General features: G+C 37.4%; 3 protein-coding genes across 20 annotated transcripts in view; 1 reads left to right on the forward strand and 2 right to left on the reverse strand.

Moving 5' to 3' along the window:
- The window catches only part of LOC126971270 (extended synaptotagmin-1), an 81,476-nt gene that overhangs the window by 46,558 nt on the left and 7,325 nt on the right, over positions 1-27,593 (reverse strand). The window contains exon 7 of one of the 7 annotated variants that reach the window (XM_050817477.1): positions 25,101-25,167. The exons of the other annotated variants lie outside the window; for them this stretch is intronic. Within the exon in view, the coding sequence (XP_050673434.1) occupies positions 25,101-25,167 (67 nt within the window). The remainder of the gene's footprint in view (positions 1-25,100; positions 25,168-27,593) is intronic. 7 annotated transcript variants of the gene reach the window in all.
- Positions 1-27,593, reverse strand: part of LOC126971268 (NAD(P) transhydrogenase, mitochondrial-like) — an 80,927-nt gene that overhangs the window by 3,634 nt on the left and 49,700 nt on the right. For 2 of the 11 annotated variants that reach the window (XM_050817466.1, XM_050817467.1), the window contains exons 12-21: positions 13,025-13,113; positions 12,458-12,542; positions 11,182-11,295; positions 9,917-10,083; positions 8,712-8,849; positions 8,027-8,244; positions 4,673-4,824; positions 2,937-3,090; positions 2,142-2,246; positions 1,445-1,564 (exon numbers count right to left, since the gene is read on the reverse strand). The exons of 2 other annotated variants lie outside the window; for them this stretch is intronic. In XM_050817466.1, the coding sequence (XP_050673423.1) occupies positions 1,445-1,564; positions 2,142-2,246; positions 2,937-3,090; positions 4,673-4,824; positions 8,027-8,244; positions 8,712-8,849; positions 9,917-10,083; positions 11,182-11,295; positions 12,458-12,542; positions 13,025-13,113 (1,342 nt within the window). Of the gene's footprint in view, positions 1-1,444; positions 1,565-2,141; positions 2,247-2,936; positions 3,091-4,672; positions 4,825-8,026; positions 8,245-8,711; positions 8,850-9,916; positions 10,084-11,181; positions 11,296-12,457; positions 12,543-13,024; positions 13,114-17,353; positions 17,500-27,593 lie in introns of all 11 variants that reach the window. 7 more of the 11 variants (XM_050817465.1, XM_050817470.1, XM_050817471.1 and 4 more) reach the window with 7 other exon arrangements.
- LOC126971273 (uncharacterized) lies at positions 20,002-22,908 on the forward strand. Of its 2 annotated transcripts, XM_050817486.1 has the most exons (2): positions 20,002-20,387; positions 22,007-22,908. In XM_050817486.1, exons 1-2 carry the CDS (start codon positions 20,213-20,215, stop codon positions 22,855-22,857), a joined length of 1,026 nt encoding a protein of 341 aa, XP_050673443.1. In that variant the 5' UTR covers positions 20,002-20,212; the 3' UTR covers positions 22,858-22,908. The 2 variants fall into 2 exon arrangements, with proteins under 2 accessions (XP_050673443.1, XP_050673444.1); XM_050817487.1 differs by lacking the exon at positions 20,002-20,387 and having other exon boundaries at positions 21,365-22,908.

A 27,593-nucleotide genomic window follows, 5' to 3' on the forward strand; every position in this document is an offset into this window, starting at 1 on the left:
TGAATGCTCAATTGCATTTAGATCAGAGATCGAATATATATCCGTTTGTCCGAGATTTCTAGATATGTATTTTCATTTGGACTCTGAACGGACATAGTGCGAGACCTCTCTAACTCTGATCCTACCAATTCCGGAACCAATCAATATGTTTATATTCATTAATAATCGTTCATTAAGCTTGTAGGTAAATAATTAAAATACATATTTTTTGAGAATTTTAGTGTAACAAGAGTAAGAGAAGGATAAGATAGAAGTTGTGAAGTTAAATCAGGTAATAAACCTAAATAACGCCACCCATTGAAATTGTGATAAAATATGTAATAAAAATATTATGATAGCCATTTTGGCTTATAATTCTGTTAACATACGGATTACAGCGTAAAATGTCAAATGAACATAATATGTATAATTAAACAAAGAAAATATTGAATATAAAATTTCTTTTTTCACTTGGGAAATTGTAAACTTTTGAAAGTCAATTCCGATGCCCATTAGTTAAAGAGACTACTCGAAGGCTTTTTTCTAAAAAGAACCTGACAGAAACTCAGCAATATTTATTGTCCCTTTACAGTTTTCAAAGTATACACACATTTTTATCGTCTATATATTTCGAAACTTTATAATTCGGTCGTAACGTCAACACCTCAACGTGACTATTCTGCTGCCATCCGCCAGCAACCCGGAAAGCGGACAGTACCGAGGACAGAAAGTGGAAGCGGGCACGCCCGCAAGGAACCCGCTTGTAGAACTGTGTCGCAGGGTCAGATCGACAAGGATGGCTTCATTAAGGTGGAGCGGAAGAAGAGGAGGCCTCCTAGTCATAATCAATGTGGCACAGCACCGATAGGACAGAACCAGCTCCTGCGTCCTGTAGTCCCAGCGACGTATATCTACGTCTCCCGCTTTCACCACACCACCAAGGCCTCCGACATTGTTCAGTACTTGGTGGAGAAGACAAGGTTCCGGTTGGGGGTCGAAAAGTTGGTGACGCGTCACGCAGTAGACTTTAACTCTTTTGTTGTTCGCGTCCCGACAGAACATATATCAACCTTCCTGGACGTGTAGCTGTGGCCGAAGGGGATCGTGTTCCGCAAGTATCGCGGACGTCGCCGACCGCCGGAAGTTACCGAACCCGCGCCTCACATCGCCGCGAAAATGTGACGTAGATTTAAGTTATATAACTATGTATGTTGGATTATAAGGTATTTATTTTATGGGCCTTGTAGCCTGAAATAAAATGATTTATTATTATTATTATAATACGCTTTGTTCATTAAAATTTGCCTAATATTAAGCTAATATTTTTATAACGAAAGTTCGATTACATGATGTGATAACATATGGATGAACAGTACATAATATATCCAATAAGTAATATATATAAACCAAAAAGGAAAACTTTCTTATAATACTCATGCGAAATAAGTGATAACCAATAACATACCAATGACTAGTACAAGGTCAGTCTCCGGGAATTCATCGTTGATCTCTTCCATTTCCAGTACATCGTCATAAGGAACTCCGGCCTCAGCCAACAGCACGTTCAACTGTCCCGGCATGCGACCTGTCAGATAGAATTTTATCTAGTGAAAGCTATATATATTATTATCTTAATATATATATATATTTCTTTTGTGCATCTGTTGTAACTGAACTCCTCCTAAACGGCTGGACCGATTTTAATGAAACTGTCTGTGTGTCTTCAGGTGGATTCGAGAATGGTTTAAATTCACAATTGAACTACCCCCAAAACGGCTGAACCGATTTTGATGTTTGTTTTGTGTGTTCCAGTGATTTTGAGATTGTGTGTCTTCAGGTGGTATCGAGAATGGTTTAGATTCACAATTCAACTACCTCCTAAACGGCTGGACGTAGTTGTATGGCGTCGATTAATAGTTTTAACTGTAATGTTTGGTGGACAAACAATAGTATTATTTTTTGGACTTCTGAGAATAGCACAAAGATATACTTATGTTAGTGTTAAAGAGTTGTCATTATATATATCTTACATTTCCTAATTTAATCACACAAAATATTGAAGTGAATGAAAGTAATGTTTTTTTTAAATATAACAGTTTTTAAAATGACAAGTCGAAAGCGATCTTTTTATATAGCGGAGTTTCTAGAAATTCGTTATTTACCAGCGACCGGATGAATAGCGAAGCGCACTTTCTTGCCCATATCTTTGAGGATATTCACCAGTTCAGCTATGGGGTACTGAGCCTTAGCAACACACAGTCCATAACCTGCAATTAAAATATTTTGTATTAGGTGAATATTTTGTTAGTTGGCGACGAAACATGTTAAAATATTAATGTTTATTTGATGTGTAATCATTATTGAAATTACCCTTAACAATATAATATATATCTCACTTTTTACAATCAAAAACGTATGAATTAGTTTACTTAGCTGAGTGTGATACAACGCGAAGTTGACATTTGCATTGGGCTCTCTTAGCTTAAACTCTAGTATATTGTGCAACTCGTTCGAAAAGTTGTCGACAACGTCGCACGAGTTGCACATACTGTTACAAATGCGACGATTTAAGTATTATTTCCGACTACATATTCGTTTTTAAACTTTTGTAACTTATATTATATTTATTTTAGCAATTTTATCAAAATTTGCGTGTGCCAAGTATAATTTGCGTGTGATAAGTAAACTTTTCGCACTCAAACAACAGTTTCATTTACGAAAAAACGCGTAATTTTAAAATGGGCAAACGACTCTTTTTCAACCGCAACAACCAGCGCCAAGATACTACTTTTCCCGCATGAGTAATACAAAGTATAATTTCGACTATAAAAAAAAAACAAGGATTAAGCTAAACTTACACTCAGCTAAGTTTTACGTAAGTAAAGACTGAGCAAAGTCTAAGTATGCTCTATAGATTTAAGCCTTAGTGTTTCATCACACTGTTAATGAATACCCACCAGGAGTGATGATGATGGATGAAGCTCTGTGTATGATGTCGGCGACGGAGTCAACGTTCATCTCGGTGTGAGTGGCGCCCGCGGGCCGCGCAGACCCGCCTGTCGTCACACCGTAACCGCCTAGGATCACGTTCGGCAGGGAGCGGTTCATAGCCTGTGTCCACAGACAAAATAAATTATCACTACTCTACTATTATATCTGGACCTCGTTGGAACGTGAAGCCTCCTCCCGTTCCCCTTACAACCCCTCGCGCTCGTCCTGTTGCGTCAGTACGGTTTGCAGTTTCATTACCGTTAGGTACATGTCGTGATATTTTCGTGCTTTGTTTTTTAAGTTTTCATTGTTACCTTTTGACTTTTATTGTTAATAGTTCTATCAGAAAAATAAATACTTTTACTTTGTATTATAATAATAATAATAATAATCAGCATCACAACACACCAATTTTAAATCCATCTTATAATATTGAAAAAATAAATCGTAGTTTATTTTTATTAATAATAATATTCTAGTGATGCTTGTTTTGCGCACCGTACCAAAGAGACGATGTGACGTTATCGACGTCAGACCCAGAGATACTGTAACCGGGTGATATATTGTCATTAAAAAAGACCACAGCAGTGTCAAGATATAAGCCGGGGCATTACTGCCATCATACTTATATCCACGTGTGGTTCTTGGATCAAGTTTTTCTTTTGTTTATGGAAGAGGAGGACAACCGAGCAAACAGGTCACCTGATGTAAAGTGATCACCACCGCCCACTCTGGTGAGAGTTGGATAACACCAGAGTTGGAACCACAGGAGCGTTGCCGACTTACGAGGAATTATCCAGTCTTGAATGGAAGAAACGAAAGCTTCAACCATTTATATATTTGTTCATAAATAAATGTTTCCTTGAGCAGCATTCACATGGATTGTTCATGGGAATGTTTATAACCAATTTATAAAATACTTTATATTACTATAAAACAATGAAAACATATAAACGCGTACAGTCCAGCGCTGATGAATTGGTACGCGCGTACAGTTACATCGGTCCGCTGACGCGCTATCACGATATTGTACTATAATTGTACACGCGCAATCAACTTCGCTGTCAGCTGAGCACTGAACGCAACATAACCAGCGCGTACGAATTCCAACACTAAATGTAATCTAAGTATTAAAAAAATATCTCATTCAAATTCAAATATTTTTATTCAAAATAGGATGTGACATCACTTATTGAAAGTCAAAAAACTACCACCCATTCCAAAATGAATGCCTCAGACCTGAAAAGAACGGGCGCAACAAACTCAGCGGGCTTTTTTTTTCATCGAATAAATATGTTTACAAAGTAATATTGTACAATTAAACTTATTATTTAATAGCCTGGGGGCGTTCACTCCATTCCCAATCTGTGGTATCATTAAGAAAGTCATTTATGTTATAGTAACCTTTACCACACAAACGTTTTTTAACAATTCTTTTGAATAACGTAATACTTTTGTTTTAAACATAACAAAAGAGTTACTAACTCGACTTAGCCGAGTAGTAGGCATCATCAGTTTATGTCTGTTCCTGGTGTTAACATTATGGTTATGACAGTTTCTGGCAAATTCACTTATGTGCCTATGAACATACATTACATTATCAAGAATATATTGAGATGCAACTGTCAAGATGTTAATTTCTTTGAATTTTGCTCTCAATGATTCTTTAATTATTATTAATAATTATTGTTAAATAAATAACCTTGCACATAATATAAGACAGGATGGCTCCGGAACTCCCAATGAGCGCTCCCACGATTGTCATCAGGGAGTTATTCAACATGAACCCTTCTGCACACAGCGCCCAGCCCGAGTAGCTGTTGAGGACCGTGATTACCACGGGCATGTCAGCACCTGGAATCAAAAATCACATTATTATGAATTCAGGGGCGTGCATTCCACATAGGCAATAAGGCAATGCCTTCTTTAATAATAACCTTTATTAAGATATACCACTAGTGTTAAAGTTAATTTAATTCCGTTATTCTATAACCAAATTTCTATTGAACACCCAACCAGAAAGTTTACGCTAAAAGCTGATAGGCACTCCATAAGACTGCCTGTTCGAACCGCGGCTATATTTCATACTATTTACTTAGAAAAAAGATTCGTCAAAGTTATACAATCACAGGAATAGGTAGGCTAGATGTTACAAAAACATAATTTGGCAATTTAATAACGATAGTAAGCTACGGACCAATTACTGGTCGTGGCTTTAATCCCCGAATGCATATCTTACTTGCTCTCATACGAGTATGCAATTGATTTTGTTACTTCCGAATTCCGATGTGCACCGATTTTTTTTTCGACGCACCCAAGCGCTGAGCGAGCCGTTTCGTTTATATTGTGAAAAACAGAAATTAGAAGTTGCTGATCAGATTTTTTAGGGTATAGTAATGGGCAGGGCGTATCAATTACCATCAGCTGAACGTCCTGCTCCTCTCCTCCCTTATTTTCATAAAAAAAAACTTTAAGCCGATGGCACCTTTTGGTCGTCAATTAATTTGCAAGCATTATTGTGTTTTGGTTTAAAGGGCACCATAGTTTAATAAGTGGACAAATGAGACATAACATAAATGAGCTGACCTCATGGGTCAGATCCTGCACTTTTGTGAAAATTTATAATTTTAGATTAAGATTGTTTTTATTTCAGATTTTTGACATGACAAAACTATCTATTAATACGGCTTTACTCACGTTTTTGTCGGTGTCGTTACCGACTAGTTTTGAACCATTCGGAGGTCCTTCATCAGGGTGAGTGTGACGGGTTCGCGATAACGTCCCACCTCTTACTGGGGACTTGAGCTCGGAGTGCGCGGCTGGACAGGGCGGGGTGCGCCGGTGATGACGATCACGGTATCACTGACACTGTATCCCTATTGGTGTCCACCACGGGTGACCAGAATGTACTCACAATGTCTACTACGTGATCATCAGCACTATGGGTCTTATTGCGAGACGCGTTTTGTAACACAGGTTTCCAAGTTGGTGGCAGAGCCCAACTCGTGTCTTCGTTGTCTTTATTAAAATTAGGTTGTGTGTCAAGCGGATTCCCATCACCATCCGTCACTCTTGTCGTCTGTACCACGCACTCTCATTAATCGCGCGCCCTTTGTTTGTGCGATTAGCAATTCATTGAGTCAGAATTGAGACACGTGCGGCAAGTGTTGGAGAGCAATGGTCACAACTGGCCACAGTGTTATCGACTGGCAAACCCGACCATCAAACAGCGGCCTCAACATGTGGAGCGGGTCCCGACATATCTACCATACATGAGAGGGGTAACAGATAAAATTGGACACCTATTACAACGTAGGAAAATTGTCTTAATGCTATATGCATTAGGACAATTTTCCGCTCCCTGACGCAGATTGGTAGTCTTCTACGATCTCCTAAGGATCGGGACCCTCTGGAGAGCTCTGGCGTCTATGAAATTTCATGCGAGTGCGGCAAAAGCTACATTGGTGAAACGGGACGCAACATATGAACCAGACTCATAGAGCACATACGCAGTGTACGTAAGTTAGATAGCAATACCTCGGCAGTGGCAGAGCACGCTCTAAACTCCGACACGTCACATTATATTAGGTTCGATAAGGTGAAAGTATTGGCTCGCAATAAAAACTTTCCGTCTCGCAAGTTGCTAGAAGCCAAAGAAATTGACCGTCGACCTAATTTTTATAGAGACAAGGGTTGGGCTCTGCCACCAACTTGGAAACCTGTGTTACAAAACGCGTCTCGCAATAAGACCCATAGTGCTGATGATCACGGAGTGGACATTGTGAGTACATTCTGGTCAGCTGTGGACACCAATAGTGATACAGTGTCAGTGATACTGTGCTGGTCATCACCGGCGCACCCCGCCCTGTCCAGCCGCGCACTCCGAGCTCAAGTCCGCAGTAAGAGGTGGGACGTTATCGCGAACCCGCCACACTCACGCTGATGAAGGACCTCCGAACGGTTCGAATCTATTCGGTACCGACACCGACAAAAACGAGAGTAAAGCCGTATTAATAACTGAATAATGACTTACGAAAGTTTTAATTATTTAAATGATAAAACTATTTTTAATTGTAATTTTAATTTTATTCAAATATTTTTTTTATATTCTTGTTTATTTAAAAAAAAATTAGTGTAATTGGGCTATGTCAGTTATAATTCTTTGATAAATGAATAAAATAAGATCGCATGTCTGAAATCCATTCGAAAATGTATGCCACACACTGAGAGGAAAGGGAGCAATAAACTTATGAGCTTCTTTTTTTTTCAAAAAAATATGGGCGCAATGTAATGTCGTATAACAAAATTTATTATTTAATAGTCTGAATGCGGTCGGTCCATTTCTTATTTGTGGTATCATTAAGAAAGTCATTTATGTTATAGTAACCTTTACCACGCAAAAATTTTAAATTTCGTAACAAATTTGTTTTGAACATTAGCTATGATCTTGCTGTAAAAGCATATATAGTAATAGTAGTAGTAGTTCTACTGTATGACTAGGAAACTGACCCAATGAATCTGCACTGTTGCCGAAACTTAATCCGGTCCTTGTTTGTAGTTCAATTGGTTCAAGCAGTTTTCCTCTTTTTCACAATGCGTTTCGCGACGCGTTAATTTGCGAGTTGTGAACGGAGTGGGTTACTTGGTATCAAAACGCTTGGGTGCACCGTGAAGGCATTGGCGAAGACTGGTTGCGTTGTTTAAAAGGCGCGGTTTACAGGGCGTTATCGGAGAAAGATTACCAGTGGGAGGCTTCTTTGAACAGGAAGCCGGCTAGATTATGGGTACCACAACGGCGCCTATTTCTAAAGCAGTAATGTGTATACATTACTGCGTTTCAGTCTGAGGGGCGCCGTAGCTAGTGATGTCTCAAGGTGACGAGCGCAATTGTAGTGCCGCTCAGAATTTTTAGACTTTTCAAGAATCCTGAGCGGCACTGCATTATAATGAGCAGGCCGTCTCAATTACTATCAGCTGAACGTCCTGATCGTCTCGTCCCGTATTAAAAAAAAAGAAAGGAGGCGAAGAACGAAAGGCGTTTGCAGAATGTGGGTACCTCCAATGGCAGCCGTGAGCGTGAGCCCCTGCACGCCGCTGAGCAGCGCGGCCGCCGTCAGCAGCGGCAGGCCGGGCGCGTCGGGCAGCGCCACGAGTGCGGCGCCGCAGCCCAGAGCCCCCGCCAGCAGCCCCGCGTTGACGGCGTGCCGCCCGGGCAGCAGCAGCGGCGCCGACGACAGCGACCCTTGCAGCTTACCGTACGCCACCAGCGACCCGCTGCAACACATCCACCAAACAATTTGTTATGTTTTTTTAAGTGATAGGATACCTCCTATGATTAATACACAAATAATACAAGAAAACAAAATTTTATGAACGATGCGGGACTCGAACCCCCGACCTCTGGCGTTCCGTGCCAACTGCTAACCGTTCGTGTGACGTATCGTCATAAAATCTTGTATGCTTTGTTCAACTCTCAGGTTGTAGCTTCATGTACAGGATCTCGGAACTCGGGAACGAGAGCTTAGATCTGACGTGTTTGAATACTCTGCCATCCAGATTCAAAAGTAGTTGTTGAAATTAATGATTTAAATTCACCGCGGCGGGCTGTACCGTGACATGCGACAGATGGAAGAAACGATTTGTATTGATGTGATAAAAATTTCACTTCAAAAATTATGCTTATATATCAGAATATGAATGCAAGGATATTAAACGTATCAAAACAGACATGGTATACATACGTAAAAGTAATTCCACCTATGTAAGTCCCGAGGAACAGTGAAGTCTTCAATGTTGTCGCTGTTGGGTCGAGCGCCATTGCGGGGAAGTCGTGCATGTATGTGGCGACGCAGGTCAACACTGCGGCCATACCAACTAAACTATAAAAACGCAGATATTAATCTACTTATGCTGTATCTACAGTTATCGCGCGAGTTGAACGTAGTAGGGGCTTGGAGTAAAGAGCGGGAACATCTCCACCCGCAATCCGCACGCCTACAGTCTATTGCTGTGCCATATTCATCAACAAAAATTTGAAATTTAATTTTTAGATTAAAATGATGAAAAAGCTAATAAAATATTTTTTTCATCATTTTAACCTAGTATTAAATGGTAAAATTGAAGCATTGTTTAAATTTATCGACACACTCATAATTATGGTCATCAATTATAGTTAGATGACAGCACTATCGCATTCCTGAACTCTGCATTCACCTCGCGCGTTATCTGTAGGTATCGAGATACTTTTTAAGAGAAGAAAAAGAGTTGCCTATCAAAATTTGGCCGCTAGTATTTTTAATTAAATTATTTTTAATTGATTTTTGGGAAAAATTTCATTCACTTGTTTTTTAAATAAAATATCGTCTACATCACGGAAATTTACATAATGATTTCAAAAAATCACGGTTACCGTTGTGCACCTGACCGCACCTCTTCGCAGCCAGGTGTAAACAGGTATGTCCAAATTTTGATAGGCAACTTGGTAGATATATATTCTCCTAATTATAAATATACATAAAAATTTGGTTTTTAGCAAATAACCGATGAGCGCACTAATCCTGCAGTCGGATCTCGTACTATTAGATTTGTGAGTACTCTAATAATAACCTAGGCTAAATAATAAAAGTTACTAATATTACTAGGTCGTTCAAGCTGTCCTTGAGTTATAAGAGGACATACATAACGAGATTACAGATTTATATGATAGTATAAGAATCAGTATGATTTATTTCAATGGTCTTTATGCACATTACATGGATACGATTTAAGTGTTATGTTGTTCCGTGACAGTGGCCATAAACCAGTTTATCTAGTAATTCTGTGGAACGAGGATTTAATTCAATGGTCTCTTAAATAAATGCTTAATTATTTTGTTTTACAAATTTACATGCTTCAAATATATAATATATATTTGAATGATATGAATAAGTTGATCTGTGTGAGTTACCTATGGAAGCCAGCGACGAGTTGAGGCAGGTCAGTGATCTCAATCTTCTTCGCTATGACACTCCCCAACAGGCCGCCTATACCGGCCACGCCCACCATTTGAGCCAGCACCTCCGCGCTCGGGGTCAACGCGCCCAGAGTCGCCGCTATCCCTCCGGTCACGCCGATCTTAAACAATTACAAAAATATTTTTGTAATACACATCGCAAAAAAATAGTCGTGTAGTTTCAATACCATGATTTATGTAGGCATGTTGCGAATACACATATAAAATACAAATATAAACAAATAATAATTTCGAGAAAAAGCAGGATTTACAGATAAATATGAAATTATGCAGCCGAGTCGTCCAATACCCTTCTACTTCAATACAGCTCACAAGATTTTTTTTTTGACAATAAGGGATGACATGAGTAGGACGTTCAGCTGATGGTAATTGATACGCCCTGCAAATTAAAATTCAGTGCCGCTCAGGATTCTTGAAATACCCAAAAATACTTGGCGGCACTACGATTGCGCTCGTCATCTTGAGACATAAGATATTAAGTCTCATTTGCCCAGTAATTTCAGTAGCTACGGCGCCCTTCAGACTGAAACAATATTGCTATTACTGTTTTACGACACAAAAAGGAGCCATTATTCTAACCATAATCTAACCGGCATCCTGTGCAAAGGAGCCTCTCACTGGTGTATGTAAACTATTACGGGTTACAAACCTATGATCATCAATAAAGTTATTATAATAAAATATACGTTGGTTATTCGCAACATGCTTACCAATGTGCAACCTCATATTACTAAAGAATCATCAAAACTTTCGACGAGCTAAAACCCAAGTTGCCTCGTTAAGGTGAAAATGTATAAAAACAATTCAAAATCATACAGCCTATACTTTGCGGTGTATGATTAATGACCAAAGATCATAGAACTGTCTTTATGATCCAAACATAACTACACCATCGATCTTAATAGTTAATTATGATGTGAACTAACAATTATTTGAAATACATAAATAAAAATAATTTCTTAAGGTTTTAAATGAAAAATAAAGATGGCGGAGTTATGTTAAATGATCATCTTGTCTCAATGCCTTTACAATGATCAAAAGATTAATGCTTAAGTCATCAAGATTACAATGAGCGGGCTAAGCTTGGGCTGAGTCTGTAGCTACGTCTTTTTCTTTATGGATGCCTTTTCTAATCATCGATTGCACACAAATATGAAAAAAAAACCTCCTATACCCTTTAATAGCAGCAATATACGTACCATTCCCAAATAATTTCCCTTTCTAGCTGTTGTTTGTGAACTGAGGCCTGCAAGAGCTCCGACACAGCACAAAGAAGAGGCTAAGTACGCCATCTGGTGGACTTCTGGATAACCCTGTAGGAATACTCATTTATTTATTCAAACAGAACAAATCATATAATTATATTTACAATATTATCTATGATTACATTAAATTAAAACTATCATTACAGGGAAGTGTACCAATAATTCTGGCAGTGTTCCCGCGTTAGATCGCCAGTCTGATCAGTTGGACCGATATAGCTGCCAGCGCTTGGGTTTCCAGTATTGAGGCAAGAAGATAGTACTTTGTACATTCTCCGCGCCTCTGGGCTCCACCAGCCAAGTGTCTCGACACCAAACGACACAAAGATGTAAGACTCACTGAGACCGACATATTTGCGACGCTTGCTGTCTTCAGCAGTCGAAGCAACAGCCCCAGTACCAACTGACGTCAAGTGGACATGAGAAGGAGCCAGAGTGTCGACGCAAGCCGCGTCCCACACCAACGCCCTTTCCCGTGCTCAAGCCATAAACACGCTTGCCACCACGGCGGGTAATACCATTTGGCTCTAAAACAGGTGGTACATTAAGAGCGGTATATGCCCTGCGGATGACTTCATTAATGCTGCGTGACGTCAGGTTCTGCCTGCCGATTTTACGCAAGATAGCCCGTGACGCCCATTGATGTGGTTATATACCTGTAGAATATTTTGGATATATATATATATTTATGGAATAGGAGGACAAACGAGCGTACGGGTCACCTGGTGTTAAGCGATCACCGCCGCCCACAATCTCTTGCAACACCAGAGGAATCACAGAGGAAGGTGTACGCGCTTTTTTTGAAGGTACCCATGTCGTATCGTCCCGGAAACACCGCACAAAGAAATAATATAAATAATAATAAACAAAATAAATCCAATATACAAATTAGTCATTCTCTACAAGATTTTGATATTGGTCTGATATTTGTTAAATATAAAAATCAAGATATGCAAATATATTTAAATATAAATAATGTAATGGTAATGCTAATAATAATATAATTATATTGTTTATTGTTCTGTTTGTTCAATGACTGATGAGTAATAATATTTTCCTTTTAAAATTTTTAAGATTTTTCCTTTTAAAAAACTATGAAGTCTCGATGCTTTTTATTTGCTTAGTACATACTTTCTATTAAATATCATAACACACACATATATATATATATATATATACAATGCAATTTATATAAGTTAAATATGATGTGTACCTGCATTGCAGTAGTTAAGTAGCCTCCAAGCAATGCTGCGGCGGGGATCGCGTACAAATATCCGTATTCAGGCGGGTCTCCTGGCCTAAAAACATGTTTAAAATACAAAAAATATGCTAACGTTATAAAATGAAATAAAAGTCATAGAAGTAATTTATTTTCTCAGAGTGGCCTATGGTGTCAGTCACATTGCACATTGAAACTTAATATTTATCTTTTATCTCATTCAATAGAGTTCAAATGGGGGAGGGGCTCCTTTGCACAGGATGCCGGCTAGATTATGGGTACCACAATGGAGCCTATTTCTGCCGTGAAGCAGTAATGTGAAAGCATTATTGTGTACGGTCTGAAGGGCGCCGTAGCTAGAGGAATTACTGGGCAAATAAGACTTAACATCTTATGCCTCAAGGTGACTCGCGCAATTGTAGTGCCGCTCAGGATTTTTGGGTTTCCCAAGAATACAGAGCGGCACTGCATTCAGGTGAACGTCTTGCTCGTCTCGTCACTTTTTGTCATTAAAAATGAACCATTTTGTTCAATAAAAACTTTTAAAATGATTTATATTACCTCTTAAACATGTCTAACATTCTCTGCGTGACTAAGAATCCGCCGAACACGTTCACGAAGGAGATGAGAGCGGCTGTACTGGCGAGCCACTGTAAAGAGGAAAAAAAATACATTAATAATGAAGGGGAGGAAGTCAGCGATTACTACGAAACCTAGGTAACACTGAAAATGTTTAGAAAATGAAAAACGGCTTAATGTAGAAAGTTGCCAATGTTTTTCGAAGTAATCTCCGTTCCTCTCAACATATCGTCGCATTCGATGGAACCACTCAGAAAAGCAGTGGGCCCATTCTTCCTTAGGGGTCTATTTTATGGCATTTTCGTACGCTTTCACTGCATTTTCAGGGCTCGTAAAGAATCTCTGCTCGTAAAAAACCTCGAATTTTATCTTTAGTTCTTGGGAATAAATAAAAGTCGCAAGGCGCTAGATCAGGACTGTATGGCGGATGACTCATTATCTCGACACCTGCCATAGTCAAATATTCAACAGTCCGTTTTGCGGAGTGCGCTGAAGCATTGTCGTGGTGAAGGAGGATTGGCTGTAGGGGGATGTCGATTTTTTCCAAGACAACAGGCAAACAGCGATTGACATACCAGTCTGCAGTAACTCTCCTTCCATCTTCTAGCACAACTGTCGCGAAATGACCTTTCCGACCAAATAATGAGGCAATCATCTTTTTCCTTGACTTCTTCCTTTCTTTACCTTATTTGACCGATCCTCGAAAGGAAACACCCACTGAGCTGATTGTCTTTTGGTTTCGGGTTCTTAGCAATATATCCAGCTTTCATCACCTGTGACAATGTCAAATACAGCATTTGAGTCACCGCCGTTGAAGTTATCTAACATTTGGCGACACCAGTCCATGCGAAGGTGTTTCTGGTCGTCGGTTAAAGTATGGGGAATCCATCTGGTACAAAGCTTCCTGACGACTAAATCTTCGTGTAATATTTTTTGAACTTGACTCATGCCCATGAATATGACCAATGCCTAGGCTTGCCCGTATCTGCTGATAGGTCACTCACTTATCTTCCTCTATTATGTGTCGCACAGCACTGATGATATCTTCAGTAGTCGCTGTCAAAGGACGTCCCTCACGCTGATCATCATTGAGATTGCTACATTCACGCTTAAACTCGTTAAACCAATTGTAAATAGTGGCACGAGATGGAGCTTCATTAAGAAATACTAATCGCAGCATAGCATTGTTGTTGAGTAAGCCTACAACGAAAGTCATATTAAATCATTGACCAAAATTTTCTCGCGTTAGGTTCATTTTCATGTGTAACAAGAGTTTTAGGTTTTCCGCCAATTCACAAAAACAAATGTCAAATTAATGCAATACTACATTAGGTTACCAAAGAGTTCTAAAATTGAAATTCAAAAAACGTTTTCATTAGCAATGTTTCTAATTGGCCAATTCTAAACATTTTCAGTATTGTTCCCGTTGTTATACGTGGGTACGTATAACAACGACAGTAATTTGTAGGCACAAGACGAATCCGAGGTGTTCAATAAACCCATTCTTTCGTGGTGAATACAACTACAAGAAAAATTATAAATAACAAAAACTAAACAACAATAGTAAGTTTTGTAAAATATTTAAAAATAATACTTAACATTCTAATTTGACGACCTACATAGCCCAGTGGTTAATGACCCTGCCTATTGAGCTAGAGGTCCGGATTCGAATCCGAAATTCGATTCGGTAGGTGCAATTAGGAACTAGAAATCAGATCGATATTATAGGCCAACAGCATCCATTACTTCAAATAAATGAGAAAAGTATCGAAAGAGTTAATGAAGCACGTAACTTGGGTTTATTAATGGACGAACAGTTAAGATTTGAGAAGCATACACTCACTACCGTCCGAAACTGTTTCTATCGACTTAAAATTTTATACAATATTCGGAATTACTTGAATGTAGGGACACGTATCAAGCTTTGTGAGAGTCTAGTTCTATCTAAATTCAATTATGCCGATGCAGTTATAAGTCACAGGCTCTTAGCAAGAACTAAAAATCTTATTCAGCGGGTACAAAATGCCTGCGCTAGATATTGTTTTAAAATCCCTCCTCGTGAACATGTCTCACCATATCTAAATAATGCTAAAATGCTAAAAATGGAATATCGGCGACAATTGCATTTCGCTACTCTTCTTTTTGGGGTTATAAAATACAAAATTCCACAATATCTTTATACCAAGTTACGATGGTCTGCTGACACTTGCAAGTATCACACTAGAGCTTCTCCTTACCTGCTCTGTGTACCACCACACCGGTCAGCGGCATTCGAAGGAGGCTTTTGTTATAATTATTCTAAAATATGGAATGACTTACCTCCTCCCCTTCGTAATATAAATAGTGTTTATACCTTTAGAAATAAATATAAAACGTATTTGTTTACACTTCAGTTGGGCCTCTCTCAAAATACATCTTAATATGTAGTTTTAAAAAAAATCACGCCGCAAATCTCTTTCATAGTTTGAATGAATATATTTAATGTGTATATGTATATATGGATATATAGGTTTATATATGTATGTATATATATTTATATATTGGGCATATAGAATAAAAAATATAAAAAACCGGTATGCACACAAAATTACATACAAATTGGTACAGCCGTTTCGGAGGAATTTGGTAAGAAACACCGGGACACGAGAATTTTATATATTATATAATCAATATATATCTAATTAATAACTGTAACGATCTAGCCGTCTACTATAATATTATTTTTTACCTTATGTTTTGAGTACTATCATTTATTTATTACATAATTATTGTATTTAATAATGGAAGCACTTGTGGCTGTTATCGCGACGGCCGGCTTATTGAAGGTAGCTACTGAAAATCAGTGTTGGGTGATACCCAACTAATATGCTGAGTAGCAAACCTTTTTGGGACATAACACTGCAAATACCACCTTATTATGTTGATATAGAATAAGCCTTACTTTAGTTTTTTAATGTATGTTAGTTTTACTTAGATTAGGTATATTATAGTAATTTTTAAGATAAGTTTTTTCATGTTATTTGTTATTAAATTTTGTAAATGTTCTCGTGTATTTGTAGTGTTTGTTCCAAATAAAGATATACTTACTTACTTACTTACAATTATATAAATTTTATGAATTTGGATGTTTGTTTCCGAGTCATGGATATTTATTTGTATTTATATATGTTTAAGTATATTGTATTAACTATATCGTTGTCTTGCCACCCACAGTACAGGCTATGCCTAGTTTGGGGCAAGTTAATTTGTGTAAGAGTGTGTCAATATTATTATTTTAATAGGCAAATAAATAAAAGCCATTATGTATGTTTATTCGACGGTTTATAAGGACCCGTGAGAAATGCGATAGAAGCGACGTCTCTACGCAACGCCAAGTGATCCAGCCGTTCACAGAGCACTGGGTCCCCGACATGCGCTTTGTATAGCGCTAGAATGTGGGCCGTCTCGAAGTCGTCTGCATAGCAATGTATGTTGGAGGTGTCCCACATATCATTGATATGCAGAAGAAACAGTGTGGGGGACAGCACACAGCCTTGGGGCACTCCAGCGTTCACGGGCCTGGGAATTCGAGCAATAACCGCCGATAACAACCTGTATGCTGCGCCCAGTGAGAAAGGTGGAGGTCCACTTGCATAATTTCTAAGGAAGCCCAAATGATGGAAGTTTTGAGAGGAGCGCCTTGTGTCATAAACGATCAAAGGCCTTCGCTATATCCAGGCTAACTGCTAGGCCTTCCCCCTTGCTTTCAATAGCCGCCGCCCATATATGTGTTAGGTATACCAGAAGATCACCTGCCGACCGACAATGGCGAAAAAAAGATATAGCATTATATTATCAAGGCAGATTTACATTAAGCGGACCTGTTTCGTCCCATGTTAACTTAAATAAATATTATTGCTGTACCTGGTTACATTATCTGCAGACCTGACGTCGATGACGTCACATTGTCACTGTACGGTGTGCAAAACAAGCATCACTAGGATATTATTATTAATAAATAAACTATGATTTAATTTTTCAGTATTATAGATTGATGTAAAGGTGTTGTGTTGTTATGCTGATTATTATTATTATAATACAAAGAGTATTTATTTAGCGATACAGAACAACAGAAACTACAGAACTATTAACAACAAAAGTCAAAAGCAGTGATAGCACGAAAATATCACAACATGTACCAAACGATAATGAAACTGCAAACCGTACTGACACAACAGGACGAGCGCGGGGGTTGAAAGGGGAAAGGGAGGGGGCTTTACCTTCCAGCGAGGTCGAGAGATAATTTGGCCGTGTAGTATATGTTGTTGATACCTGCACAGGGGTTTCGGGGACATATCCACCGCCCATCAACAGTAGTCCTCCAACTGCTGTTATGCCCGACACCGCGTTGGTGACGGACATGAGCGGAGAGTGCAGTGCTGGCACCACGCCCCACACCGTGTGGTACCCGACCACTCCTGCCACAAAAACAAGAAAAAATGTTTAAACTAAAAGTAGACATTACACGAGGGAGAGTTTTTGACGGAAGGAACATAACATTAATTCTTTACGCCACAATAACTTATAAGAATATTGGTAAACATTCAAACGGTCGCACACGATATTTTATTCAGAAATATCCCTTTTTTTAATTAAAATAAGGGACGAGACGAGCAGGACGTTCAGCTGATGGTAATTGATTGGCCCTGCATATTACAATTTATGCCGCTCAGGAATCTTGAAAAAACCCAAAATATCTGAGCGGCACTTCAATTGCGCTCGTCACCTTGAGACATAAGATGTTAAGTCTCATTTGCCCAGTAATTGCACTAGCTACGGCACCTTTCAAACCGAAACACAATAATGCTTACACATTACTGCTTCACGGCAGAAATGCCGTTGTGGTACCCATAATCTAGCCGCGGCATCCTGTGCAAAGGTGCGTCCCGGCTCCCACTGGTAAATTTCCGAGATCAAATTTATCATTTTGCAAATTACAGGTTACAACGATGAAATATGAATATTGAATCACTTCAATATATTATATATTCTACTACGTTAAACTGCCACGATTAATATTATTGAGTCCTATCAGAACGGAATCAAGAGTTTCCTCTTCAAAATATCGAATATGCTGGATAAACAGCTAAATAATTTCTTCAGATTTTATTGACACCATGTTATTATGATAAACTTTAAAGAAACTCAACATGGACAGCGCCATCTACCGGCAGCCGAGTCCTTTATTTATTAGTGATAAATGAATGTAATTGGTGGCCTCAAACCCTATGGGTTAAAAAGCTCCATTGTCGTAAATTCTCTATACAAAAAAAAATTGACCCATTCCCTTTTCATTGATATAATTTTATTTAGGTTGGTCACTGAGCCAACTCAATATATATTCTTATATATTAACACTAAAGAAAAGAATGTGGGCGGCGGTGATCACTTTACACTAGGTGTCCCGTACGCTAGGTTGTCCTTTTCCATAAAAAAACCTTTCGTCAGTTTCTTGTACACCTTCTCTTTAGACTGTAATCTCGGTACAGTTAACTATTTATGCTAATTTGGAAAGACTTCTATGAGTACTTATATGTCACAATTTCGGATCATGCAGACGGGCAAAGAGGGGAGCAGGCATGGTCAAATATGCCTTGCCAACCCAGATGTAATAATAATGACAATGTTTTAGTGGTCATTATTAACAAAATTGGTGTTACTTTGTTGAAAACAACGTTCACGGCTTACAAAACAGTGCAGTCTTCTCGCTTGCTCGCAGTGGATAAAACGTCTTGCGGCGTCGGCAAGTCGGCGTCGGAGTTAAGGCAACAGAGCTTGTTTAATAGTATACTGTTATATTTTGTTTTTTATTCAAAAGCTAGGTTACAACTTACAAGTTTATTTTAATGAATAGTATTAGTTTGTGTAAATAAATAGTATAATAAATGAATAGTATTAGATTGTAAATAAAACCGCGTAACTGCACAGAGCACGTAGTAGCGACATTTAAAACAAAACTTTTATTAAATGTTTTGTATTTACCCATGTATATAATATATACAGTATAGTACAACGTTAATACTTCTTAATTAATTAAATAAAAGTGTTATTATTGGTGTTTTCTAACTGTGTTGTGTTAAATTTTAATATTTAAATATATTGCACTTCGAATTATTTTAAAGTACCCACAACATTTGTTTTGAAAGTGTTACACGTTCTGATATTATAATTATTATATTAAGTAGTTTCTAAAACAAATAATGCCTAACAAGTGTCCTGATTGTGGGAAATTCTTCGCAGTGGCTGACAGTTCTAAGTGCAGTAAGTGTTCTATTCTATATCACCGACAGTGCAACAATATCAGTCCTGATTCGAGAATCAGTAATAAATGGGTATGTAAGTCATGTAAAGGAAGATCAAACAATAAAAGGGTAGACTGTAACCGGTCTCAGGATGGCGAAGATGTCACCATCGATTCTGAACCTAGCGAGACCCCGTGTCTAATTCGAGAAATTCAACTGTTGCGCTCAGAGTTGTCGGGCTTTAGAGTTGAGATGACAAAACTGTCATCATTGGTATCTGAATTTAATACAAGGCTAGATACAATAGAACAACGGGTGTCAAATCTTGAGGACGCCTCAAATTTAATTAAATTCGAAGACGTCCAACAACAAAATGCTCAGCTGAACAGTTCACTTGATGCGTTACGGAAGCGACTCAATAATAGCGAACAAGAGCGACTACTGAACGACGTAGAAATTACCGGAGTAGAGGAAAGTGGAGGCGAGAATCTCCTCCATGTCGTCATCACCGTAGCGCAGAAGATAGGTCTAGCCATCGACGAGCGTGACATCGTCAACGTGCACTTGCGCGGGGCCCTGCGAGCCGCGCGGGGTGAGGCGACGTCGAGCGGGCCGGCGGGAGGTGAGGGCACGCGCCCGCGAGCTTTAGGGCGCTTTTAGTGTCACGCGGATTTGCTCACGCACGCGGGATTGGCCCGCATGCGTAGCATCCGCAAAGAACAATTTCATATAGGTATCTATTGTAAAGCGTGATATACGCACGCGGGACGCGGGGCGCTGTGCGGGGCGCCACCCCGGTGCGGGGTATCCGCATGCGTAAGCACTGCCTACAACTTCAGTGCCCATTTTAGAGTCGAACGGGGCGCACGCGCCGTATTGTACTGCCGAAATGAAAATCGATACAGAGCGAGTAATCATTGAAGTTCATCTGCGGCCCGTTTTGTGGGATAAACGCAATGAATTATACAAAAACAGGGACGCGAGAGAGGCTGCATGGAGAGATATTTTGAAGGAATTGGCACCTAACTACGAAAATTTGAGCGAAGAGGAAAGAAAAGAGGCGGGTATGTGTTTGGTTTATTATTTTATTTATACAAGCATCATTACTTTATTAATATAAGCATAATTATTTAATTCACAAATAACATCAAAAACCTTCTAAAACCTTTTGAGTTTAGTTAATTAATTATATATCGGTGTTGCCAGGAGACTTTTCCTTCATTGATAAAGTAATCTGCAAATATATCTCTGATATTACTTGCCGACGTTTTACTACTTTCAGTCTGCTGCCTGGGTAGTGGTCCCGTAAAACCATTTGTGACAAATGTATGGCTGACCATGTATCCATCCCGTTTCCTTATGAAATTGTGAAGTACACATGCCGTCTTGACTATTAATTGTGCTAGATCTAACTTGACAGTCATGGATCTGTGAAATATTCTAAATTTATTTGACATAATTCCAAAAGTGCATTCTATGTACCTTCTAGCTCTGGACAGACGGTAATTAAATATTTTCTTTTTGTAAGGTAAATTATCACGAGCATAAGGCCGCATCACATGTGATGATAAACCAAATGCCTCGTCTCCCACTATCACGAACGGCAACTTTGCTCTTACACTAGATGGATAAGCTACTTCGGGGCAAATAATAGGCAACTCTTGCGGGTCAGGGATACCCAACGTGTTACTTTCCAGTTTCGTATACAAATGACTCCTTCTAAAGATGGTTGAATCGGCGTTACTTCCACTGGTACCGACATTAATATATGTAAAATTATAATCAGCATCACACATTGCGAGGAGCACTACAGAATAATATTTCTTATAATTAAAATATAGTGATCCACTGTGCGGCGGTCGAATCACTCTTATATGTTTTCCATCAATAGCACCCAAGCAATTAGGAAAATTTGTATATGTGAGAAATCCCTCTGCGATTTCTTTCCATTTGATCCCATTAAGCTGTGGAATACATTCAGACTTTAGTTCAATCCATATTATGTAACAAACTTGTGTTACTATTTCGCTAATTGTTGCAATTCCAATCACGTAGGAATAGTGTAGATCAGTGAATGTATTACCAGTTGCCAAATATCTGAAAACAAAAACAATATATTAATAATATTATGATTATATAATATATTAATAATGCTGACATCAGACATAAGACGGCATGCACCGCTCGAATTTTACTTCAGAAGAAAAATAAATACCCTTAAGGTGAAAGGGCACGGAAGTAGCTAGCGCTAGAAGTTTTTAATTCGTTTTAACTACAGTACTGTAGCTACGTTAGATTTCTATCATTTGCCGAAAATTTTATCATAGGGGGGTATTTATGCAGTTATGATTTCATATGAAATGTTCGAAGTATAGTTATGTATCTCATATCTGCTAAAAGTGGCCACTTTTAGCAGATTTGAGATACATAACTGTGCTGTTAATATTTTATAAGAAATCTCCTCTGTATAAATTAACCCCTATGGTAAAATTTCCGACAAATGAAAGGAATCTAATGAAGCTAATTTTTGTTAAAACAAATTAAAAACTTACAGCGCTAGTGACTTCCGGAAGTTTTCACCTTAATATTGATGATGGCAAATTTTATTGGTACTGGTTTTGGGTAACTTGATCTGAAACTGTGTGTACTTTTGCCAACTACTTATTATATTTTGTCATTTCAGACAAGAAAATACAACAACGCTGGCGAACAGCAAGGGACACTTACCAGAAAGACAAGATATCTGAAAAAAATCAGCCATCCGGCTCTGGGAGTAAGAAGAAGAAGAAATATTCTTACTATGACATTTTGACTTTCTTAGACAGTACAACGGAAACTGCCGGAGAAGAGTCACTCTGTGAAGAAATGTCTGAACAAAGTAATTTAGAAACACCTAATGAGTCCACGCAACTAGGTACTTCACGTCAAGAAAGTTCTCAACTAACATCACAACGTAATTTAGAAACACGTAATGAGTCCACGCAACCAGGTACTTCACGTCAAGAAAGTTCTCACCCAACATTAAAACAAAAACAAGTAAAATCTAAAAAGCAAGCACCATCCGAATTTGAGGCACAGTTATTAGAATGCTTAAAGTCTAAGCAACTGGAGCTGGAAAGTGAGGATTTGGCTTTCTTTCAGTCTCTGCAGCCTTCATTAAAAAGATTCACTAGATATCAAAAACTAATGTTCAGAACAAAAGTGTTAAATATAGTTATGGAAATGGAAAGTCAAACACAACCTGCATACTACAGCCCCATACCTACAACAAGTTCTAGTGCTTTTACTGAGCTTGACAGTTTGTCACCGATAAATCAAGATTACCAAACCAATAGTATAATCCAGGATACTTCCAGTCTTAACGACAATGCTATTAGTTCTGCTGCAGTGAATGATAATGAAACTCTTATTTCGACTGAAAGTCGCCTGTTTAATATCACGTCTTATGACATAATTTATAACCCAGCAACAACATCATCTACTGGCGAAAGTAATGTCAACGCTCAGGATACAAATTTACAAAGAAATGAATGATGTAAAATTTGATTTTTAATTTATGAATAAAACTCTTTTTATTAAAATGAGTACGATTAACTTTTTTTCTCCAGTTTCTCTCTAATTGTTTGTTTATTCATATGAGTGCGGTTGTACACACGGCACAGATCAAGTTACTCAAATCCAGTATAAGCGGGACTCCGACGGGTTACCTAAGTATGATAATGCGCAAGGTGCGAGTTCCATTTATACTGGTTTTGGGTAACTTGATCTGTGGCCATGTGTACTTTATCAGATAAAAAAAGGATTGTGTATGTAGTTGAAATCCCAAACCAATTAAGAACTTTTTTTGACTTCAAATTACTGTCATGTGCAAACCTATAACTTTATATAATTTTATAAGTCGCGTGTGATGAAAGGTAGGAATGATTCCACTTTAAAGGCGACATTTTATGAGTGAAATAATCTGATTTTATGAAATTTCAACAATTAATAACCAATGACGCATTACTTTACGATATTTCAAACAAACAATCATTATTATACCGTTTATTTAGACTGGATAATTACTAGAACATGTGTTGTATGATGTCTCAATAATTGACCACGATGGTCAACTACTGAAAATATCATTGATTTGATTTTTCTGTTTAACATTTTTGCAGTTGACCAGAGTACATGACCATATTTTTTTTGCACATGTAAATTTACACATGACAGTAATTTGAAATCAAAAAAGTCCTTTACTGGTTTGGGATTGGTACGTTTATCCTACCTGTTCAAATCCCTTTCCACTAAATCATAGCAAGAAATTAAATATTTAAAATTTAAAACTTACCTTAATGTAATAGCGAGCCTCTCAATCGGTTGTATTGTAATCCTTCGTAAACTGCTTTTTTGTAGCTTATTCTCAATTTTACACAACAGTTCATCAAAAGAACGAATGGACATTCGAAAGTAATTTTTAAATTTACGTTCACTATTTTGTAGTTTTCCAAAATGTGTAACAAACGCCCCAGCAAGAAGCCTATTTTCAAGAAAGGGATCAACATGTACTCTTGTCTTCTTGTTTCGTCGTTTGTAAAGTATGTAAGCGACACATATTCTTCTGACATTGATCATTTTTGAACACGTCTATACCGTTACGCAGCCCGTAGAAAACTGAAACTCATGCTGCGTATGATCCGCAGCGTGAAATTTTACGCATGCGGGCCAATCCCGCGTGCGTGAGCAAATCCGCGTGACACTAAAAGCGCCCTTAGTGTGGGATTTGCATATATTGGAGCAAGGTGATCTAAATCTCATATAGGATCTCATTGCTTCTGTTGATCGTTGTAGGTGATGCGTTAGATGACACGAAAAACGGACAATGGAAAAGGAGACCGATCATGAATTGAAGGCAGAACGGTCAGCCTTCGGTTTTATATTTAATATAATACCAAATAAAATATAAGTGATATGAAACAATACAACTGAATAAAATATAGAAGAGAGAACATTTAAATTTTAATATTATTTTTTTTTTCTTAATAATTAGTTTACATGTAACAATATTAATATCTAAAAAAAAATACTATTCTATTAATTAATACTTAGAAGAAGAAAAATTAATTGTCTGCCCCTCTGCTGGTCATTGTTATGACGTATGAGTTGTATTTGATATTTTAGTACTTCAATTATTTGTTTAATAACTAAGTCACATGCGACGCAAATTCTGAATAAAAAAAAGTGTGTGCGTGTAATCTTTACGCGCGTTTGAAGTAATACTTAATTATAATTAACTCTAGGAATAAAGAACAGATACATATATATAGTATATCTATTAAGGTAAAATATGTTATTTTCGTTTGCCCTTGTTTGTCCCACCTATTCTAGGACATCCAGTATATATATATAACAAATATTCTAAAAAGTTTAAAGACAAGAAGATTTAATTTATACCATTAAATATATACTTACATTAATTAAAGCCGTGTTATTAATAAATAAATGAATAAAAATAATTAAATTATTAATATCGCACATATAAATATAACGTTGTTATTGAATATTAACGAAAATGGCTCTATGGACCTTTTGCCTGTCCAATGGACGAAGAAAAATAACGAATGTCGCAAACATTCAGACTGAGAACTTTTACTTATTATTTATTACAAAGTAGTCATAAATGAACAAATTCACTTGGAGATTTCCAGAAAATATGAGCAATTTGAAATTTTTAAACCATTAAATGGTTAAAAATTGTTTCAACTGACTTTTTTCTGCCGGAAGTAGGTAGGTACCTGTAAGTCTTTGATTCCTCCTCTGACCCGTTGCAGTACGAATGAGATATCGCAGTCGCCAGCGTAACTAAAAATAATTAAAATGTTGATTATAGACACGACATGAGTACTTGAAACATATCATATTTGCTGGACGATGAATAATTTTTAACAACAAAATCCAAGAATATGTACAAATAAACACGTTCTTGCCACTTCTTCTCATTAAAACTCAACATTTTCCGAAATTGTGGTAAATGTAAAAGGAAAAGAAATACGTTAAAGAAGAAAAGAAGTGATTTCCTTGACCTAAACGATTTTGATTTGATTGTATTACGAAATTCAAAATAAATTGTTAAAAAATGTTGATGTGGTAAACAATGCAGCGCCCGCCTTTAGGCTTAATTTAATAATAGATTTTATTGTTACTCAATTTTGTTTAAAAACAGAAGCCTGCTGAGTTCGCGCCCGTTCTTCTCAGGTATACTTAAGTTTCATTTGATAAATAAAAGAAAAAAAATACAAGGGAAGTTATACCGTTGTTTCATCTTAGTCAATAATTTTAAAGTACCTAATCAATTTTGAGAAAATTATTACCTTATCAGTTAATTTATTGAATTAGGCGTTTCTTTGCGGAAATCCATAATTATACAAGTGATCTAAGTTCTCTTTAGTGCTGTTCAGTCTCGTGCCAGATTTTGGCGAGACAACACGTCCTGAGGATGCTTCATGTAGAGGCGAAACACGTGTCGAATTGTTTTAAAAACAAAAATTGGCGGAATTAACCTTATCAGTTATCAAAAATTTAAGTAAGTATTCAATAATTAAACTGGGACAAAAATAATATACAGTTTCGTTTTGTATTGATTGTTTTTCCTTCCTGCAGTGGACAATACGATATAATTAAATATTCGTGATACAAAAGAACAACAGATAAGCTAAAGCATGGTTTAAAACGGCATATATTTGTAACGTCAATATTTCTATGCGCTCATTAAAATAATTATTAGAATGATAAGAATAATAATTATTAATCAAAATACAGTGTGGCAGTTTCAGCGTTCTTATATTATAATGTAAATATTAATGCGATTTTTTTATGAGATTAAGCGATTAGACGATCAAATCAAATCCAATCTTTATTCATGTAAGTCAAGGAAATGACAATTATGAATGTCAAAAGTTTAGATCAAGATGTGATATGAACGTGACGATAAGTGATACACGATGTCCATTCAAATACTTTTTTTGAAAATAGGATTTAAAATCAGTTATTGAACGTCAAAAACAATCACAACCTATTCGAAATAGTATGACTCAAACCTGAGCGCTTAATTTTGCTGGAATATATAATATCATACAATTAATTTTATAATTAAATAGCCCGAGGGCGTTCGCTGCATTCCCAATCCGTGGTATCGTTAAGAAAATCAATTTATGTTTAAGTAACCCTTACCACACAAACGTTTTTTAACAATAGTTTTTGGTAACACATTTGTTTTGTACATTTTCTGGAATAATGGTGTAAAATCATATATACTTACAGTCTTTAAAGACAATGTAAGCACACTTTTCAGAACTTAGTAGTGTGTCAACTGTCACTGTCCGAATCGAACCTAAACTGAATAAATGCTGCTTATTGACCAAGAATAAATCAAAATCAAATCAAAATCAGTTTATTCACGTAGGTCACGGACACTTATGAATGTCAAAAAAAAAGAAATATTTTTCTTATTGAATCTACCGCTACTTCGTAAAGGGTTGAGCTAATGAGAAGAAGTAGCAAGAAACTCATTGCCACTCTTTTATATCGAGATTTACATTTACATCAATTTACAAATCATTTCAAGAGTAAAGGCGGCTAAGATTAGATACAACAGTCGTAGTATATTATGGTGTAATTTGTGGCATGTTCCATACTTAAGCTTTGTTTTTACACGGCGTGTATTTGTCTATATGTATAGAACGTCATTGATATATATATATATTTCTTGTGTGCGTGTGTATGTCACTGAACTCCTCCTAGAAGGCTGGACCGATTTTGATGATATTTTTGTGTGTTCCAGTGAATTTGAGATTGGTGTGTGTCTTCGGGTGGATTCGAGAATGGTTTAGATTCACAATTAAACTACCTTCTACACGGCTGGACCGATTTTGATGATTTTTCTGTTTGTTTCAGTGAATTTGAGATTGGTTTAGATTCTCAATTCCGTCCATATAATATAATTCTCCTGCTCACGTGTATGTTAGTGAACTCCTAACGGCTGGACCGATTTTTCTAATTTAAGACGTGTGTACAGGAAAACGTCTGTTGGCTCCATTAGTTTATTTATAAAATTTTACCAGTGTGAGGTTTCTTAGCACACTGCACCAGATCTTCCCACATATATCACCTATGTGTCGGGATGATTTGCCACTGTAACATGCAACTAATGCAAGTAACCAAGCTTTAGTTTCATAAAGAATGTATAAAATAAATAAACTCAAGGCGCCAGAATTCAACCTGGTAGTAAA

This window comes from Leptidea sinapis, chromosome 23, assembly GCF_905404315.1.
Source record: "Leptidea sinapis chromosome 23, ilLepSina1.1, whole genome shotgun sequence".
Taxonomy (NCBI): Eukaryota; Metazoa; Arthropoda; class Insecta; order Lepidoptera; family Pieridae; genus Leptidea; species Leptidea sinapis.

Excerpts from the sequence above, each read along its gene's own strand:
- LOC126971273 (XM_050817486.1), top strand. The coding sequence starts at position 20,213 with ATGAAAATCGATACAGAGCGAGTAATCATTGAAGTTCATCTGCGGCCC. Across the intron at positions 20,388-22,006 it reads AGAGGAAAGAAAAGAGGCGG|ACAAGAAAATACAACAACGC; the intron begins GTATGTGTTTGG and ends TTGTCATTTCAG.